Consider the following 19,736-nt stretch of genomic DNA (forward strand, 5'->3'; position numbering starts at 1 on the left):
CCATCCCATAACTGATATGCCACATTTATTCAGTGCCTATCATAAATTCCCCGGTGAGATGATATTACTGGAAACGCTACAAAATAGGTCAGTTCCCTATACAGTGAGGGCATGACCTCATTGTACAGTAGACCATAAGGCAGTGATTCCTAAATTGGTACATACTAAGCTTACATTGCAACGAGGTGCATCTGGGTTTAGATTCAACATATTGTTTTTGCAAGACACTCAAAAGACTTACCTGACTGTGTAGGGTCATCAGTGCAGAACTGTGCAGTAGACATGTAGAACTGTAGACATACCCTTTAAGTAGTTTGTCTTTTTAAGACAATGAATGTTTGTTTGTTTTTTTTTAATTTCATTTTTTTTTTTCCAGTTACTGAGATGAAGTGATTAACAAATGACAATCTTTTGAGCAAATAAGGATTAGCTAATTCCTGTGAACAAAATGCCTTCTCAGAATATATTCCTAAGAGTTCAACAGGAGAAAAGTAGGATTTTGCCCTGAATTTGCTCCTGACTTTGGGACTTCCCACTTTTCTGTAGGAGGAGAGAAACTGATGTCATTTAACCCTGGCAGGCAGATAAACACCACACAGCTGCTCAGTCACTCCTCCAGTGGTATGGGGGAGAGCAGTGGAAAGGTATGAGTGCAAGAACTCATAGTTTAAGATAAAGACAGTTTACTAAGTAATGCAGAAGTCGTGCACACAAGCAAAGCAAAACAAGGAATTCAATCACTACTTATCAGCAGACAAGTGTTCAGCCAATTCCAGGAAAGCAGGGCTCATCATCTGTAGCGGTTTCTTGGAAAGACAAATGCAACCACTATGAACGTCCCCTCCTTCTCTTTCTTTCCTGCCAGCTTCTATTGCTGAGCACAGTGTCATATAGTATAGGATATCCCTCTGGTCACTTGGGATTGCCAATCACAGAATCATAGAATCATTAATGGTGGAAAAGACCTTCAAGATAATCTGGTTCAACCGTGACCTTACTACCAATGTCACCCACTAAACCATGTCCCTAACTGCCATGTCCAACCTTTCCTTGAACACCTCCAGGGATCGTTATGCCACTACTTCCCTGGGCAACCCATTCCAATGCCTGACTACTCTTTCTGAAAATGTCTCATGTTTTCTAACCTAAACCTTCCCTGGCACAACTTGAGGCCATTCCTTCTAGTCCTATCACGAGTTACCTGTGAGAAGAGGCTGACCCCCAGCTGGAGATGTATTCCTTCCTCACACCAGATCTATGATCAGTTTAACTGAAATCATATGAGACAGAAAAGATTTGTGAAAGCAATAGCTGGCATCACAAAAATATCTAGCACAACATGTTTGAAGTCTAACCTGTCTTTAATTCATCAAAGGCAGAAATTTACTCCAAACCAACTTGCGCTGCCCCCAGAGGTTCGCTGGTAGAAACTGAATATGTTTGCCACCTCTCAGTTTCTGAATGTACGAATACTTGCCTCATTTCACAGCCCTAAAATAGTCTCTCTCTCTCTCCCCTTCCCTTCTATCCCACCACTTCACTCACTGAAAGTGAGCTGCTTGAGTGTTAAAAGGGACTAAAGATTTGCATATTGTATCTAGTAAAATAAGTAATTATTTTTTATGAGCAACAATTAGTCTGTATGACTAATGAGTCTCTATGTTTCAAAATTCTCTGAAGCTACCCAATAAAGTATTTATTTATTTATTTATTTATTTCAGTATTTAGTTAACAGTGATACTTGGCCACAGGGAGTTTTACTAGGACCTATACAGGAGTTTGTGTCGTACAAAGAACAGAAAATCCTGTCTTTTGGTAAAGTGTTTATGGGTACTTACTCATTGTGGGGTATACAAAACTATAAAGTAAGATTAGCACAAGTAGATGTAATCTTTAATTGTATTTAGTTATCATAAAATGAGACCTCTGAGAATTACACTAGAAGAGGATCCTGAGATTATAGGAGTTGTAATTGAAGTATTTATGGTGGCATATTTCTCCTTAGATATATTTTATTAAATCTTGTGTCTCTTATAAACTGCTCTGATGCCAAGCTTCAACACAGTGTCTGAACAGACTTGGACAATGAACAGCATTTCTGTCTTTAAGTAATTGTCCTTCATTAGATTACTGTCATACTAACCTTGAATCTGTACCAGCTTTGCCTCACTAAAAATTTATTTCAGTGATTTTTTAAAACTGTATCTCTCTAAAGAAACGAACAGGAGTTTTCATTCCTTTTCCACACCTGAAAACACTTTTCAAGATCTCCAGTTGTTTAAAAGTTCATCTTCTTTATGCTAAAGAATAACGGTTGTTCATAAAAGGAAACGTAGACTGGAAAATGGAAAGAAACATAGCCACTAAAAATTACTGTTTGTCATTGGAGTTTGCATTCTGAGATTTCTTACTTGCAGTCTTCAGCTCTCATCCACTTGGCTCCTTACGTAGACTCTCAAGCAGAACTAAATATTGCTCAGTTTATGAAGACACTCTTTAACATGAAGAACACATTAGACTTCCTGAAGTGATTATTGCTCACTCTTATATCAAGAAAAAAAAAACAAGATACAGCTTTGATCAGGTCAGAACAGAAGCAGCTTATTGCTACAGCTGTAGGAGAGAGTAGAGAGCAACACTGAAGTCTTCTGCCTATGCGAACTCTGCCCAGGCAAGGCAGCTACAGATTTTACGTACCTTTAGGTTATACAACCTGCTCTTGACCAAAACTGTGTCAGATAAACAGAATATTGTAAGTAATAGTGATTGAAATACTTCAGATGAGTAAGGTCAAGACAGTACATCCTTCTACAAATAATTTTCTCCTTTGTTAATGAAATTGTGCTGACTGGTGAGACCATTAGTTGCAAATATTTTTTAGCTAGTGAGGCCTGCAAAGACCTATGAAGCATGTGCTGCCACACGTCTTCAGAAGTAAAAACTTGTGAAGTTAGCTTGTGAAAGAGAAAATTGGTCACTGTAACTGGAGACCTCAAAATTTGTTGTCTCTGTAAATGCATACTTGCCCTTCTCCTACCTGCTTAAGTGTTCATGTTTCATATAAATTACATCTCTAGAATGACTCTGATCAGGGTCAGATGCTGGAAAAAAATGATTGTAGTGATCCATATCTCCACTCCTCTGTCTGAATGAGCTTGATATGTAGACCAAAAAATTAAAAACAGCAATTGAATTGAATGCTGACTTCTCAGTTTTCAGACTGGAGAATGTGTTTTTTAGCTTGTCTGCAAATAGAGGTATGGCGCTCCAAAAGATTTTATCTATTTATTTATCTATCTATCTATTTATTTATTTATTTATTGTAGAGAATGTTTTGGTTGCACTAAATGAGGTCAAACAACCAAGTCAGAAAAGTCAGAAATTTGTGCAGAGATCAGGGTAGGTAGTTAGATACTGGCTTTTTTTTTTTTTCCACTTTTTTGTTATTTTCCCAATCATAACCTATTTATAATGCAGGTAAGCTGTGCTGGATCATCATCTCAACATATTGTTTATAATACCTGATACCAGAATTGATCTCACGTTTTCAATGTTTTAACATACCATTTGTTTTAAGAACGTTTAAGCCTGTTCTTCCATATGTTTTTATTTCTGCCTACAATTCAAAAGACATATATATTTATTTGATGGTCTTGCAGTGAAAGCAGGACCTTACACCTCACATGTGATTTTGTGAGTAAGACTTCAGAAAATAGTAAGTGCAGATGCAAACATACTTATGTAGTATATTACGATGTGAGAATACCCTATGGCACTCATTGTTTTCAAAGGGTCGTATTAGACACCTTATTTTTTAAAAAGTGTTCCCTTCTGTCCCTAGGCATTGTACAGACATTATTTGCTGTGTAATCTTCATAGTCGTCATTCTGGGTTACATTGCATTAGGAATTGTGGGTAAGTAAAAACAGGTATAGTATGTAGTAGTGCTTTCTCATACCCAGGAGAAGCAGCTTTGTGAACATCAGTACTTTTAACTGACATGTCCCTTTTGCTTATATCTACATAAAGCATTCAGTTCAATAAGTAATACCTTGCTTAGAAGCAAATCATGAATTTACATTAGAAGCAAATCATGAATTAACACTCAGTGTCTGTTGTAATTAGGGAGACACTCAAATCCACATATTTATGATAAAAAAATTAAAAATGAAGTATATTCAAGAAAAATGACATTGATAATTTTGGTAACATAAAGTAACTGTGGTGGAAAAAGCCTTTCATTTGTCATTAAGCTGAAAGCAAAAGATAGAGATAAACACTTTAGTTTTCAGAGGCTTTTTGTTCTGCAGATTACCAAAAGAACCTATATGAGCAGTGAATGGGGAAGTAAAAGAGGTAACTTCATTTACTATGAGATCCAGAGTTGTTTGCATATTAAGATATTCATTAGTAATACCCATTTTATTTTGTGTGAGAGAATTGTATAAATGCCTGTATGTGAAAACACAAATAATATTGTGAAAGTGTACTTGCTGTGTGTCTGCATGCTTTGCTGAACTCTAATTTATTTCAAAATAAGAGGTCATCTTCAGTACAACTCATTAGTCATGAATTGAGCCTTATGTCTTATTACAGAAACAATAAAAAGTACATTTCTGTATTTTCTTGTGTGAAGACCCTTCTAGATTCCTATTAAATTTACCTTGAGGAGTAAGCAATAAATAAATGTAGCTTTATCACACAGCTGCAGTGACTGAAAATCTGAATCCAATTTTGCTCTCAACGTTGTATATAGCACATAGGTTTTAGCTGTATGCACATCTGTTTAACAATGGAGTAGAATTTGTTTAGGTATATGTTTCAAGAAGAGTTAAATGTAGTCTAAGTAAAAGGTAGTTAAATCTCCTTGAAAGATGAAACATGATAATTTTTGATACTGGTCTTTCTTGGTCCTGCTTCAATGATGGCTGCTGTTAAATGACTTTACTGAATAGAAATATTTATTCCAGGATTTACTCTTTGTTTCATTCTGTTAATTTCACAGATGAGCTAATAGTGCCAATTTAACAATGTAATTTTATTTCCTATGGAACTGGCTTAACACTACATACATATTTCTGAGACCTTGGGTTTATCTGGGTGATATTTTACAGAAGTTAGCGTCTTAATTGATGATGATTTTGATTCAGAAAGATATACATAAAAGGCAACAAATAAGTTCTATTGGAAACGAGCCTCATGTTCCAAAGGACAGATTAATTTGAAGTAATTGCTTTTGTTGTATTGCTCAAAAGGATGTTTATACAACTTCAGTGTATTCAGCATGGATTTACAAATTCTGCATCATGTGTGCCACTACCTGCTTCAAAGCATTACTAAATTGCTTGTGTTAAAAATCTGTTAGAACAATTTCTCAATTTTCAGGTTAGGTTCTGCACACATTAAAACATTAAAAAATACATTTAAGAGAAGCAAATTAATAATGTGAAAGACTGCCCTTTTGAAAGTACACAGTAGAGGGAATGAAGCAGATAGTATAAACAGATTTGTGGTTATTTTTTAAGTATCAAAAGATGCCACTGTTCTAATCACGTTTTTTCCTTGACAGGGAGCTTTCCATCCTTTACAACCAACAACATAGCCCTAGAGCACAGAAAAAGAGGAGTACACCTGATAGACATTCAGATTGACAGGCAATAGGTATTTTTGATACTGTCCATGTGTGTTGGCTCCACATCAGTAAAAGCGCTGACATAACTGCAAACCTCCTGACAACGAAATGGTGCTATCATATAATGTCATGCTGCTGCTCTGGGGGTTGGCTCAACTGTGTAATATGGTTCAGCTGTTCTTTAATTTTCTTTTTTCATCTCATTTTTGTTTGTGCCAGCACTCAGACCACAGCCTTATGACTATTAGAATGTGCTCAGAAAAAAAATCTGAATGACTGGATTCTGTTTTATTTAGTGCTTGATAGTGGGTCACCAATAGTACAGCAAAACACACAAAACATGCTGCTCTGTCAAACTAGTTCTTATAATAGCCTTCTTCCCTCAGTCAGAATTGTTGAATTAGATACTTATTCTGCACTGCTTATGCCAGAAAAAAAAAAATTGTGTATTTATGACATGGATTTTTTCACTGTCATTGTTCTCAGTTTGCAAAAAAAAGTGGCAGAGAAATGTTTATTAATCTTGATGTTTAAGGCCTGGCACAGCCAGTGAAAGAAGCACATATTTTCTCTTCTGGTCATTTCCCTTCTCCTTCTGCTGCTGAGTTAATCAAATGCTAAATGTTTATGTTGTAAAGCGGACTAATTCTTTTTTGTTTCACTTTGGAATTTAGCTGAGAAGCGTCTTCCTCTGTTGACCCAGCAGCTGATTCCAGTGGTGGAATTTCATAAAGAAAAGTGTGCTCAATCTATCTTTTAAATCAAATTAGTTTAGATATTGTTTTAGTAAAAACATGACTGAATCCTCAGGCATACAGGACAGCTACTGCCAAGCAAGAGAAGTTTTAGAGAATTTGGTAATGGCAAAGCAGGAACAGTCTGTACAGAAATTCTATTGAGAAGTGAGTAGTATGCTCCATCATTTATATTCTACTATTTTCTATTAGTAATTGAGAAATACACTGAAAACGATGAGTGATGAAACCTGAGACCAAGGATTGACACAAACCCTGTGAAAAAGAGACTTTTGAAAGATTTCAGCAGAGCTTCTGTTGCAACTGAAGAGTGAGAGGATGATACACTGCCCTGCTAATTTAATGAGCAGAGTTTTATTCCTGATGGCTATATTAGTCCATTGAAACAGACTGAAGGAAGTAAGCCTGAATCACATTGACCTTTCTGGTGGAAAGATCCTTAGGAAAAGATTGCTGTGTACATAAGCAATACACTGAGACACCAAACAATTACTTTACATTGCTTATCTCCTTTTTCCCAAGTTTGTCTGAGGAATTAAAAATAATTCCAGGTTTAAAATGCTACCTTAGTAAGGGGTATTATTGGCTGTAGCAGCTACTTCCAAATTATATGTACAAAGGATCTTTAAGTCTTGCTACTAAATTCTCATCAGTACTTTGGAACTGGCATGGTGGGGTTTATCTCCACTGGTTCCTGTTTCATAAAGTGTCAAATAAAATAATAATTTAAAACACTAATTTTTAGCCTAGGAAAACACTGATGTAGAAGAGTCATTTAACATCATACAAATAAGGCCTGAAAGGCTTTTCAGATCTGTATAGGAGCTTGATTCATTTGAGCTCAGATTTTTAAGTTTATGAAAAGTAAGGTCTTACTAAAGTATAAGGAAACACTACTTATTGTCTGAATCACAATGGAAGAAAGTGTACATGGCATAACTAACAGACAACAGTGCAATCACCAGAGAGCTATGTGATGTCATGCATACATACGTGTAATTGAGTTTTCAGTTGCCTACAGGTGAGAGCTGATAGTTCATGTCTCCTGAATGTTCCCATTAGCTAGTGTTAATGAAATAAGTAAGTGGGGTTTAACAAAGAAAAAAAATAAATGGGGTTTAACACCAGTGAAGCACTTCAGCTTTCTGTGAGCATCAGAATACCACAGTTAATCTGAAATGCGATCAGTCTGGAAGTTCAGAAGTTGGTTGTTACCAGGCAACAAATTTAAAAATTCCAGAACACAAGCAAAATGAGATATGTTAAAATAAACTAGGGGATTTATTTTGGTAACTTAAAACCATACAAGGTGAAAAGTAACATTACAGATTCTCTTTTGGTGGACGTTATTATAACTACTTGCAAAAGTAAAAAAAACTATGTTGCGTATCTGTTCCAAACATTCCATTAGATTTGTAATTTGCTGCTCTGAGATCTTGTATAGGTTCTGTCTCTACTGCACATATAATAATTGTTATAATAAGCACTATTATTCTCACCAAAGTGACCTTGAGGAAAATGACAGTTTCACAGTTGGCTAAATTTAATGCCACAAAGTGGAGAGAAAATGGTGTAATTACAGAGAAGCAAATTCAAGGTAGTATACATAGGTCAAAACCTAAAGTTTGGCTTCTGGCATTCAGTAATGTATTGCACAAGAGAGGGAAAGCTGGGACTGAAAACTTCGTAATAACTGCAATCTTTTACACATAATACAGACACAAGGAAATGGTTGTTAAGAGGATTTTTTTAGTGTTCTCTAGCAACCTGATTTTAGTGTGTTAGCTCAGGGTACTGATAAGGAATTATATTCTGGAACTATAGTTTACTTTCAGATGATGCTTTAGAAAAATGAAATTTCTGTGACTTAAAGGCAGATCAGCAATTGGTAGTCAGTAGTTCAAAGACTAGTCATTGGCTAGTCATTAAGGAAGCTTTTTTTGTTTTGTTCTGTTTTTATTTATTTATTTTTTCGCTAGGAAATCTACAAATCAATACTCTTCAGAGGCAATCAACAAAAATTAAAATGATACATGAGAGGTGACATTTTCATGCTAGTAAATTTCAACTACTATCAAGTTATTGCTATACACTTTACTGTAATGTTAAAAGATATATGTGTATTTGCAGCTTGGGTGCACGGTGATCCTAGGAAAGTGATTTATCCAACTGACAGCTATGGGCAGTTCTGTGGTCAAAAAGACACCTTCAATGAGTGAGTACTAAATCCAAATACCTATCTTTATGACTTATGCACTAAGAACAAAAAGTGAGGTTTCAAATTCTCTCTGTGCAATTGGTTCTTGTGCAAAGCTGAAGAGACAACTACACTTGATTTCCTCTTCTTGTATTTATTCCAAATAAAATTCATAAATAGATTAATCCTTCGGTGCAAATCTAGACACGAGTTATTACTGCAGTGCAGTTGTTCTCATTCAAAGAATATTTTTGGTAAAGTATAATTATAGCTGATTGCATCACTGATTGCATTGAAAGTGACTAGCTGGCTCAGCTTCTGGCTGTGAAGTTTAGGATATTTAATAACCATTTGAGAAATTCTTCTGTCCACATTTGGATAAATGTAGTCCTTAAAGCATTGTAGCCAGGTTCTCAGTTTCTCTCAATAAGCTCCAAATACCATAAAAGAACATATGGTAAAGGTCTTGTTTTCTGCTACTGCTTATCTGGGGATAGTGGAGAGCAGAATGTGTGGTCAGGCAGCTGTAGCCATACCTTTCTTGGAGATACCAGCCAAACAGCTCTGTTTAATTGTCTCAATTTCCTAATCTCTTAGCTTTGAAATTACAAGAATTAAATTTATTAGTTAATATCAACAGAGTATTTCTGCATGAAAACAGCTGCTCAGGAAAGAAGGATATCACATTATTGTTTCCTCTGAAAATCTAAAACTTTTTTATGAAACAAAATTTAAGAGTTTTGTTTCTTTTTTAAAAAAAGAGGCTGATGAAGGGACTGCTCAAAGGCTAATGCAAAAGGGGGGGGAGCAGTAGAGAGGAAGTGGAAGCAGGAGAGAGAAGAAGAGCTAGTACTTTGTATCCTCTCAAGCTCTTTTTAGAGAGGAAACACAAATGCTAGGGACTGTAAGAGGACAAGACCTGTTGCACTCTCTGACTAAGATTCTTTCTAACAGTTGTTGGCGAGTGACCAGAAGAGTCCTCTTCCTCTATGAAGAGAAAGAACTAGGAGCAAAAGTGTTCCCCTTCTTCTGTTCTTTGCTCTGTCTTTGCCCCCTCTCTGGTCCATGGGAAGCAGCAGCAGCTAAATAGGTTTGGTGGTCTGGGGCATACAGCATCCATGCACTGTGTGTGATATGTAGCCAGATTTAATTCTGATTACCCATTCTCATTGCCTCTTTCTTTTTGTTATTCAAGTCTTCAATTATTTCTTACACCATGATTTCCAGTCTGTATTTTATTTGCCACATGGAGGAGTTCTTTATAAAAAATTAAGCCAAAAGTTACACAATATAATTTACTAGAAAAGGAGGAGTGTTATGACAATATTAGTATTAGGGCCTGCCAGGAGGCTCCTCTGAACAAGTCCCTCTGGTTCCCAAAAGTGGAGGTGTGGGATGTGCTTATCAGTCCTTTATGGATACCATAAGAAGTGAGAAAGACTAACCCATAACTATGGTTTTCCAAAGTCCCTGCAGGCTTAATCTGTGATCTCTGAATTGCGAAGTGATGACAGTCTCTGTGATTTGAATTTTTTGCTTGGAACAAGCATCCCCAGCAATCTCACTGAGCAGTAGAAAAGAGGAGCCGATAAGCCAACACTCACAGTTTGTGAAAAAAGAAAAAAAAGGAAAAAAAAAAAAAGAAAAAAGAGCTGAACTCTAATGAATTCCATGTATTCAAGTTAATTCTACTTTGTATAGAATCTTTGTGTGGAACTTTATCATTAGAGTATCTTTTAGGCCTCTTCATACTCCACTGTAAACCATCCATTAATCTTCATGGAATCTGTAAGCTTGTTTTGCCTTCTACAGAGCATAGTGTAAACATGGAATACAATAGTGTTTCACTGTAATGGACACAGACCTAGTTTTCAGTGGCTGTTTCCTTTTGTTACCTATATGCTTAATCTTTGTTTTCTGCCGGTAATATCAGCAAGTGGGCTAACACATCTGAAAAAAAAAAAAAAAAAAAAAAAGATTTCATTAATGGCTTAGAGAAGTTTACAGACTGTAAATACTCACAATAAACTATCGGAGAAAAATGACATTTCAGTCCAAAATTTTATTATTTTGATTTGAAGAAACAAAAACTAGTGAATTGTATTTGCTAATGTGCATGTTTTGTTAAACAGCACATAATAGAACACACTGCACTAAAAACAAATTACGCATCTAAAATGTCAGGCAGTTGACCTAATCTCAGTTTTAAAAGGAGCTTGAATGTATGATTGCTATATATACAAAACTTGCTATATAATGGCTTTGTAGACATAACCATATTCAGCAGCTCGCTGTATATGTCCTAGAATGGGGATTACCCCAAAAGCACTTCATTATTAATATATCCATCCTATTCCCAGGGCAGAGCTCTTTCTGTGTTGCATTGCCTTGGTTTGCATCAGTGGTGGCTCAGACAGTGTTGTATTGTGTTTTCTTGCACATCACAGGCTACAGGGGAGTATATGCATTACTAGCCAGACCACTTATCCTCAGGGTACTCATCCTCCCGACCTGGAAGTCTGGGAACATAAGCAGAAGCCCCCTGCAAAGTTCAGGTGGAAACAGTTAGAGACATGGACTGTCACAAGTCCGTGGGACCAGATGGGATCCACCCAAGGGAGACGAGGAAGTTGGTGGATATGATTGCTGGGCTGCTTTACATCATCTATCAGTGATCTTGGTCATCCGGAGAGGTCCTGGATGACTGGAGACTTGCTAATGTGACGCCCATCTATAAGAAGGGTCATCAGGAGGACCCAGGGAACTACAGGCCTGTCAGCCTGACCTTGGAGCCAGAAAAGGTGACAGAACAGGTCATCTTGAATGCAATCATGCAATGTATGCGGGAACACCGAGGGATCAGGCCCAGCCAGGATGGGTTCATGAAAGGCAAGTCCTTTGAGTACTGTGTTCAGTTTTGGGCCTCTCACTACAAGAAAGACATCGAGGCCCTGGAGTCATCAGTTTTCAATAAATCCAAACTGAGGTGACAGCTACCTCAAGGCCTCAGTTTCCAGAAATTGTCAAGTGTGGGGATTGTGGGGTGCAAAACCCTCAGGCTGTCCTTTATATCAAAAAAAAGGTTTATGAGCATTGTTTTGAGATTCTACAATCATTCCGTTTCCTGGCTATCTGCTTTCAGTATCCAACCATAAAAGCTTTTGATTGATTTTGGTGCCACCTTCTGCTCAGCAAAGTAATCAACTTTCACAATGTAATGTTTTTAATATGCAGTTTCATTGATTTTGGTGCCACCTTCTGCTCAGCAATATAATCAGCTTTTACAATGTAACATTTCTAATATGCAGTACATACACAATATATTCAGTACAAGCAAAGGAACCACAGAGTTTTGCAGAGGTGTTTTACCAAACAGTCTTTCCCTTTTTAGAGGCAGAACTGCAGACACCTTCTAACTCTTATAGTACCTAGGGTTGTTTCAGCTTAAACTCCTGACTGTGGAAAAACTGTTCAAAATTAAAATTCTTTATTAAAAAAAGATTCTGGTTTAAAAGAACATTCAGTATCTGTTTGGGATTTGTCTTTTGTCTTGTGTTTGCAATATGTGCATTCTGAATAAAGGAATTAAAATACTAATTTATGCTATAAATTTTGGTGTGGTAGGATGTGTAAGCACCCATATTTATAAAATTAATTATCTTGTATTCTCTTTATAGGAACAAGACCATTCTGTTTTACTTTAACATTCTGAAATGTGCCAGCCCAGTAGTGTTAATAAACCTACAGTGCCCTACAACACAGGTGAGTGAAATACAGAGCTAAGATATTTTCCCTGCCTCTTAGTCATGGTGCTTAGGAACTAGACATACATTTGTATGGATTTTAAAATTGCTTTTCATGTTCTGTGAAACATTATATGATTGTTTTACAGATGACATGTATAGCATACAGTATCTGTCACCTGTGATGGTCAGAAGAAAATAAATAGGAATGTACAAGATTGGCTATTTTGGATCAGCATTGAATAAAAGTCTGTCTAGCTGGATAAAGTGACTTGTTATTCATAAATTTATCACAGGCAGCTGTTCAGTAGTAGTAAGTGTATGCAAAAAATAATTTTGATTAACATCAAGGATTTTCCAAACTGGATGTGTACAAGAAAATGTACATATCCCCAGTGAGAGCAGTTTCTGGGTATAGTTAGATCTTATGGTGCTTTCAAAATTGAAAAAAGATTATTTTTGGCTAATGCCACAGTACTCTGTTAACTGTGCTGCAAATTACTGTGAAGCTGTGAAATAATCCCTGTCACTGACCTCATGTGGGTTAAAATTGTTCTTCTGATCTTTTTAAAATTAGACGATTTTATTGACCTGTTTTGCTGAGCAATTGAAGGGTCCAGAGGGCAAGATGTATGAGGAACAGCAGAAATTACTTGGATTGTTCATCCTGGAGAAGAAAAGACTTAGGAGAGGCCTCATGGCAGCCTGCAGTTCTCTCACAAAGCGAGCAGAGAGACAGGCATTGATCTCTGCTCTCTGGTGATGTGCGATAGGACCCGAGGGGACAGTCTGGAGCTGGGACATGGGAGGGTCAGGCTGGGTGTTAGGAGACGGTTCTTTACTAAGAAGGTGGTCAGGTACTGAAACAGGCTTGCTGGGGAAGTGGTCATGGCACTGAGCCTGCCAGAGTTCAAGAAGCGTTTGGTCAGTGCTCTCAGAAATGTGCTCTGATTTTTTGGGTGGTTCTTTGGGGACTCAGGATTTGGTCTGGGTGATCCTTGTGGGTGCCTTCCAACTTGGGATATTCTGTGATTCTATGTTTCAATAATTCAATTGTACAAACAGTTATATCGGTTCATTTTGGAAAGCAACAAATTATGTCGTGGGATTAAGTTGGGAGTTAGGAGCAGGACTGCTCTGATCCACCCTTGCTGCCAAAGTAATTGTAGCGTATAAATGAACTAGGTGATAGAATTTGGTCTCAGTCAGCTTGACAACATTCAGAGAAATCCAGTGCTACTTTGGATGAGGGCTGTTAGATAGTAACCAATTTACATATGGTAATTATCTTTTTATTTCACTGTCATTTTGAAGTGGTTAAATTCCAGCTTGTCCTTACTCCTGATCCTAGTCCTTGCTAGATCTTTCTGGCCCATCAGTTAGTGTGACTGTATGGACTATTTAAAACAGCTGAAGAGATGGGTATCTCCAGGAAGGGAGAGCAAGAACCCTCTTAACACTATTCAGGTGCTGACAGAGTGGAAATTTTATCATCATCAAATTTGTTTCAGGATTCCCCACCTACCCACAATCAGACACCAGCATTATTACCCTGCAGCCTTTGGACTCTTTTGTTACTGGAACAATTCAGGCTGTCTAGAAATACTGAGTCATTATGTGGGAATTGGCTAGTACTGTGGTCAAGTTGGTGGTGGTTGTGAGTCAAGAAAGGTGGAATACTTCTTGAAACGGAGTTTGGGGGAGGGAAGATAGTTACTATGTTTATTTTCAGACATATATCTCCAAAGCTGAGAATGTTCTTGATTGCTGTTTGGTGCTGCAGAGGTTTAATACCCTGGTATTTTGCGAAAATGCTGAAGAAACTTTTCTTTGATAATACCTCTTTTGAACTGCAGAGATCTTTCATTCCTGTCCCTTTCTCATCAAATAGTTCAGGATAAAAACAAACAAACAAAAACAAACAAACAAACAAAACAAACAAGAACTGACATGGGAAGAGCTTCAGTTCTAGAGTAAGACTGGATTTACAAACTGTTATTACAGTTCACTGGACCCACAAACAACATATTTCATTGCCTGTTTCATAGGTGGGAAACTGAGATTATGGTAAAGTGTATACTCATAGTCACCTGTTGGCCCAACAAGGAAAAAGCTCTTCTTTCTTTGCTCCTTGCCTTCTGGGTAGTCCACAGGACCATAGTACTCATCAAGAAAGATCCTCTTACAGCATCTAGCCTCTAGCCTGTTCCAAGGATTAGCCTGTTAATCTAAGGATTAACCCAAGATCTTTTCCCAATATTCCTTTAGATGAACTGTATGTGGCAGAATGCCCTTGAGGTGAAATATAACTGCAAACGGCATCTCTCTGGTACTTGGGTAGCAAAGCTTTGCAAAGGGTGTTTGAACAGCACAGCTTTGGAAACAGAGAACAGCCTTCTGGAAAAGGCTGAAATTTCCTAAGAAGATGGACTTCAAACTGGCTTACAGCAATAAGCAACACTGAAGAGGTCAGCATAGCTGTACACTTGCATGATTCTAGTGACCAGGAAAGCCTTTAGAGCCTGTGTTCTAGGGCAGCTGCTTCTCCATTACCTAATCAGAATCTCTTGAGTGGATACATTCATCAAACCCCAGCCTTCCCTAAGTTTCGCATATAAATCCTATTTATACTGGCTGTACCTGCTGCACTGTGAATTTCATTCCTGAAATGTTAACCTCACTTGCTTTGTAATTAGAGATTTGTCATTAGTCAGTCATAAAATGTTACCTTTATTTGAGTGATACACACCTAATTGAATGTTATCTGTGGAGATGTATTAGACTGAAGAAATTGTGTAGAAGGGTAGTTTAGTTTCAGCTGCATGAGACCTTTTTTTTTTTTTTTTAAAAAAAAAAAAAAAGTGAAGTTCTTCTTATAAATGTAATGGAAAGAAATGCCATTTATCCTGTGAAAATAGCTGCTGCACCACCTGGCTCATATAACCAATTATTATAGAAGGTCTAAAAAAGGTTATGAAGATGCTGAGGGGCCTAGAGAACAAGACAGATGAGGAGCAGCTGTGGTCCCTTGGTTGGCTCAGCCTAGAGGGGAGGAGGCTGAGGGGAGGCCTCATGCAGAGGGGCAGGTACTGATCTCTGTTCTCTGGTTACAGTGACAGGAGCCAAGGGAACAGCAAGGAACTGTGACAGGGGAGGGTCAGGCTAGGTGTTAGGAAAAGGTTCTTTACTGAGGGGGTGGTTTGGGTGCTGGAACAGGCTCCCCAGGGCAGTGGTCACAACACTGAGCCTGGTGAAGTTCAAGAAGCATTTGGACAATGCTGTCACACAGGGTCTGATTTTGGGGTGCTCCTGTATGGAGCCAGGAGTTGGATTCAGTGATCCTTGTGGGTCCCTTCCAACTCAGAATATTCTGATTCAATGATTCTATATATGCTACTACTGATGGCAGCAGAGGAGGGCCCCCAATTTTTTCCTTGTGCTCAAACAGAAATTTTGTTTTGATTAGACTTAAAGCTCTGTGTATGTACCAGAATGTGTAGAACCTAAGAAGATATGGAGAGCAGCTTGATATGCCAGATATGAGGAGAGACTTTGAAATGTATTCTATCAAACAGTTTTAGAATTATTCATCTGGAGATTCAAAAGCAAAACTCGTGTGCCTTCCTATATACTACAGTATTGCTTCAGACAATTGCATAAAACTGTGCACTTTTATAGGTGACCTTTTTCTTTCTTTTTAATTACATTGACTTTTATTACCTTTCTCTGCTCCCAGTGCATCTTTACTCATTTTTTTTTCTTTTCTTGTAGCTTTGTGTCTCAAAGTGCCCAGACAGGTTTGCAACCTATATTGATGTTCAGGCTTCCTACAGATATAAACCAGATCAGTGGAATTACTTTAAGCAGTTCTGCAAACCTGGTTTTAACAATCCTCGCAAGGTGTGTATGTATACAAAGGTGATGGAATACATTTTTTTCTTCAAGCAATATGTAATACACATGATTTTACTGGGCTACATCAGAGCTTTGAATTATTTCTGTTTCACCATATAAGGAGTTGTCCTGTATATATGGTTTGATACTGATTTAATCAAGGCTTAAGTATTGTATGCATACCAAATTCCCCACTCTTTCAGTGGATACTGTTTGCTTGCAAGAATATTTGCAGCTACCTGTGTAGGTACAGTACTGTGGCAAGGAAGTCTCCAGTAGTTAGGTACTCCACAGCAGTAGAGAATATGTCTCAGCCGAGTTCTTAAGGCTGCTACATCATCTACAGCTGCATAGTCAATATTTTTTAGCTAGGAAAATTTAATCTATCCTTCATATAACTGATTTTGCACTGAAGCGTATTGCAGTATTTCTTCTGTCTTTAAAAAACCTTGTGAATCAACAAAATTGTGTTAGCTTTTTACTCTACTTTAAGAGAAAAAGTGAAGAGGAGGCAAGGAACAACTGCCCAGTCACCTCGGACCTAGATAAAGATACAAAATGAGCAGGTCTTTTCTTTTTTTTGTCACCAGAAAAGGCAAGGAAAATAGTCTTTTCCCAAATCACACTGACAGTTTAGATTTTCACATCGTGAATGTGTATTGCAGCTCCACCAGTCAAGTTCAGGGAGGAAGCTACAAAACCCAGTTTGGGACATTTTCTCAGACTGGGTGAGAAATGAAAAGCATTTAGTTATTCTGTTATGTATTCAGCATTCCTATTTTTCCTCTTTTAGTCTGTTGCTCAAGTTCTACGTGATGAAGATTGTCCTTCGATGATCATTCCAAGCAGGCCTTGTGAGTGGTTCTACTTCTTACACACATCTTAGCAGAGTATTAGCGTTCACATTAAAGCACAACTCTGATCTGAAAAGTAGTCTGTGGCAAGCTCCCTAAGAGCTGTCTGTTATCTGATAGTGACTACATGTATTATTCAATCTTAAACAGCTTGAAAGTATAAAGATTTTTATTTTTTTTTCTAACTGCTGTCTGTGAACATTCAGCATGTGATCAGGTCAAGATGAGCTCTTTTTTGTTCATGAATCGTCACTAATAGAAAAAGATTTACAGTTCAAATTGTGTCTTTTAAAATATGTGAGCAAGCAACCCCACTGGCATCAAGAAAGTATCATGAATGTAAGAAGGATCATATGGCCAGCTATTAAAGTTCAAATGATACTTGAGCACAATTACAATGCGGCACAATTATTTGTTATGATGCTGGCTCTGCATGGCATACAGATCAGTAACGGAGGAGCCAAAAGGTGTTTTGGTCACTCTGGTCAGCAGGTATTTCTGAGTAGATAACCACAGATCTCAGAGTAGATCTCAGCTACAGAAGTGTAATATCAAGAGTATCTGCCACTGACCCAGAAACTCATGCAAATAAGAAATTGCTGTTTATTTTTCCATGCTTTAAAGTAGGCATCATGTAAATTGGGGGCAGGTTATCAACAAGAGGAAACATGGATTCTCTTTAATAAAAATAAGAATTTTTATTGAAACTGATGTGCTCACCCAAAAGGCAGAAAATTAATTTGCAAAGCTATTAGCTTCTTTTAGATGACAATAGGGGGCAAACATTACAGGAGAGGCATGTTACTTAATTATATCCTCACAATAATTGGTAGAATAGATAGTCTAGACTGAATATTGAACTCTGGCATCAGTTTATATTAGAACTAAATAAAGAAAGCACAGAATTCTTATATAAAGTTCAAGTTCAGCTGTGTAGGAGGAGTGACCCGCTCTTCCTTTCAAAAATGAAAACCAGGACTTCTTGCACCAAAGACCAAGGCACATAAAGAAAGTATGTAACCATCTCTCCTTTTCTCTCTTTTACAATCACCACCTAGTTTGTCTTTTCTATTTTCTCCTCTCCAAGGATATCTAGTGATAACATCTGGTACAGCAGGTCATCTGGCATATGAAGCACTGATGCTTGCTGCTATGTCTTGGTTTGGGTGCTAGTACCATTTGTGACCAGTTATGCTGAGTCTGTCCCCAGGGGCTGGTTTGATTATTGCTGTGTAAATGACATATTTGAGAAGCAGCAGTTTTTGTAAGCTGCCTAGATACTGGCAAAGAGAAAGTTCTGTATTTATTACAAATTCTTAAAGTGCTACAGATATTGTTACTGTTATTTAGTAGCACATAGCATTGCCGGTTGAAAGTTATGCTCCCATCATACCTGAACTTATACAAACATAGGACAAAAAGCCCCAGAGCATAAAAACATTATCTTGAATATAATGGTTCTTCTAATATTTGTCAAATGCAATGTGTCAATAGATCATGAAGTGTAAAACAATTGACTATGAATCTGAAATGATTTAAATATGTTAGAATTTGTTGCAAAAAACAGGTGATGAAAGTGGAGCTCATCATGAAATGTAATGTGCATCCTTTGCTTTGATATTCTGAATAGTTCTTAAGAGATGCTTCCCAGACTTTTCAACAAAGAATGGCGTGCTAACTGTGGCAAATCAGACTACGTTCAGAGATGGAAGAGGGAAAACAAGAAATGTAACTGATCTCAGGGAAGCTGCAAAGTAGGTTTTACTGTTCTTTACGTCTAATTTGCTGCATTATAAGATTGTAAAATAATTTAGGAATTGAAAAAATAATTGGAATCTGTTGTAGCAAATGGCTGAAGGTAACCTGGCAAGATTTACTAGTAAATGGTCTCTATGCCTGGGCACCTGCATAGTTCTAGTAAGGGAAACCATCATTGTGTTATAAAAAATGAGCAGGGAGCTAAAAGTTTTAGTTTGATTGTCTCAAAGTGATTGGTTTTCAGTTTTTAAGTCATTTTTCTTGTTTTTCCTAACAAAAATTAGTGTTAAAGAAAGCTAAAGAAGGCATAAAATTAAACCCTCTTTGTCTTGGCTATTCCTTCCAATGATGGTTTTTACTCTGGGCATTTCACCTCTTAAGGGTGCCCCCAGTTTTTAATAATATGTCTAATGGTCAAAAAGTGATGTACTGGGCTCTGATGCATGGTAACACCTCCCTTGCAGATGGAAAGCTAGCACTTCCAATCCTGGGTATTAACCAGGATGAGAAAAAAATACCGAACAGCTGAACTTTTCCAGCTTCTGTGAGTCCTCATCCTGTCTGAAGAACAGGGGTACCTCTTCATGCCTCTCAATCCAAAACTGCCAAACTCTAGCACCTTACCAACCCTGATAACACCCACACCTGTAAAGTTCCCTTCTTCTGGCATGTACAACCACATTGTCTAGTCTTACCAAATCTTTAATTTCCTTTTAGGAAAACATGAATGTGGCTAAGCACTTTGTGAGATAGGAAAACAATTCCATAAATTCAACCTTTATCTTCACTGCACTCTTTTCTGCTTCTCTGCTATTAGCAGTCCTGGAGTCACAACTGTGTGGCTTGTAGCACACTGCAGATCTTAGTAATACATGATTTTCTTGTGACATAATAAGCAATTAT

General features: G+C 37.4%; 1 protein-coding gene across 1 annotated transcript in view; it reads left to right on the forward strand.

The window, feature by feature from the left end:
* The window catches only part of SLC44A5 (solute carrier family 44 member 5), an 86,832-nt gene that overhangs the window by 41,572 nt on the left and 25,524 nt on the right, over positions 1-19,736 (forward strand). Inside the window, exons 3-8 of the mRNA XM_032192327.1 lie at positions 3,842-3,915; positions 8,518-8,602; positions 12,262-12,346; positions 16,099-16,227; positions 17,015-17,075; positions 18,706-18,829. Of these exons, the coding sequence (XP_032048218.1) occupies positions 3,842-3,915; positions 8,518-8,602; positions 12,262-12,346; positions 16,099-16,227; positions 17,015-17,075; positions 18,706-18,829 (558 nt within the window). The remainder of the gene's footprint in view (positions 1-3,841; positions 3,916-8,517; positions 8,603-12,261; positions 12,347-16,098; positions 16,228-17,014; positions 17,076-18,705; positions 18,830-19,736) is intronic.

Source organism: Aythya fuligula, chromosome 8 (genome assembly GCF_009819795.1).
Source record: "Aythya fuligula isolate bAytFul2 chromosome 8, bAytFul2.pri, whole genome shotgun sequence".
In the NCBI taxonomy this organism is placed as follows: Eukaryota; Metazoa; Chordata; class Aves; order Anseriformes; family Anatidae; genus Aythya; species Aythya fuligula.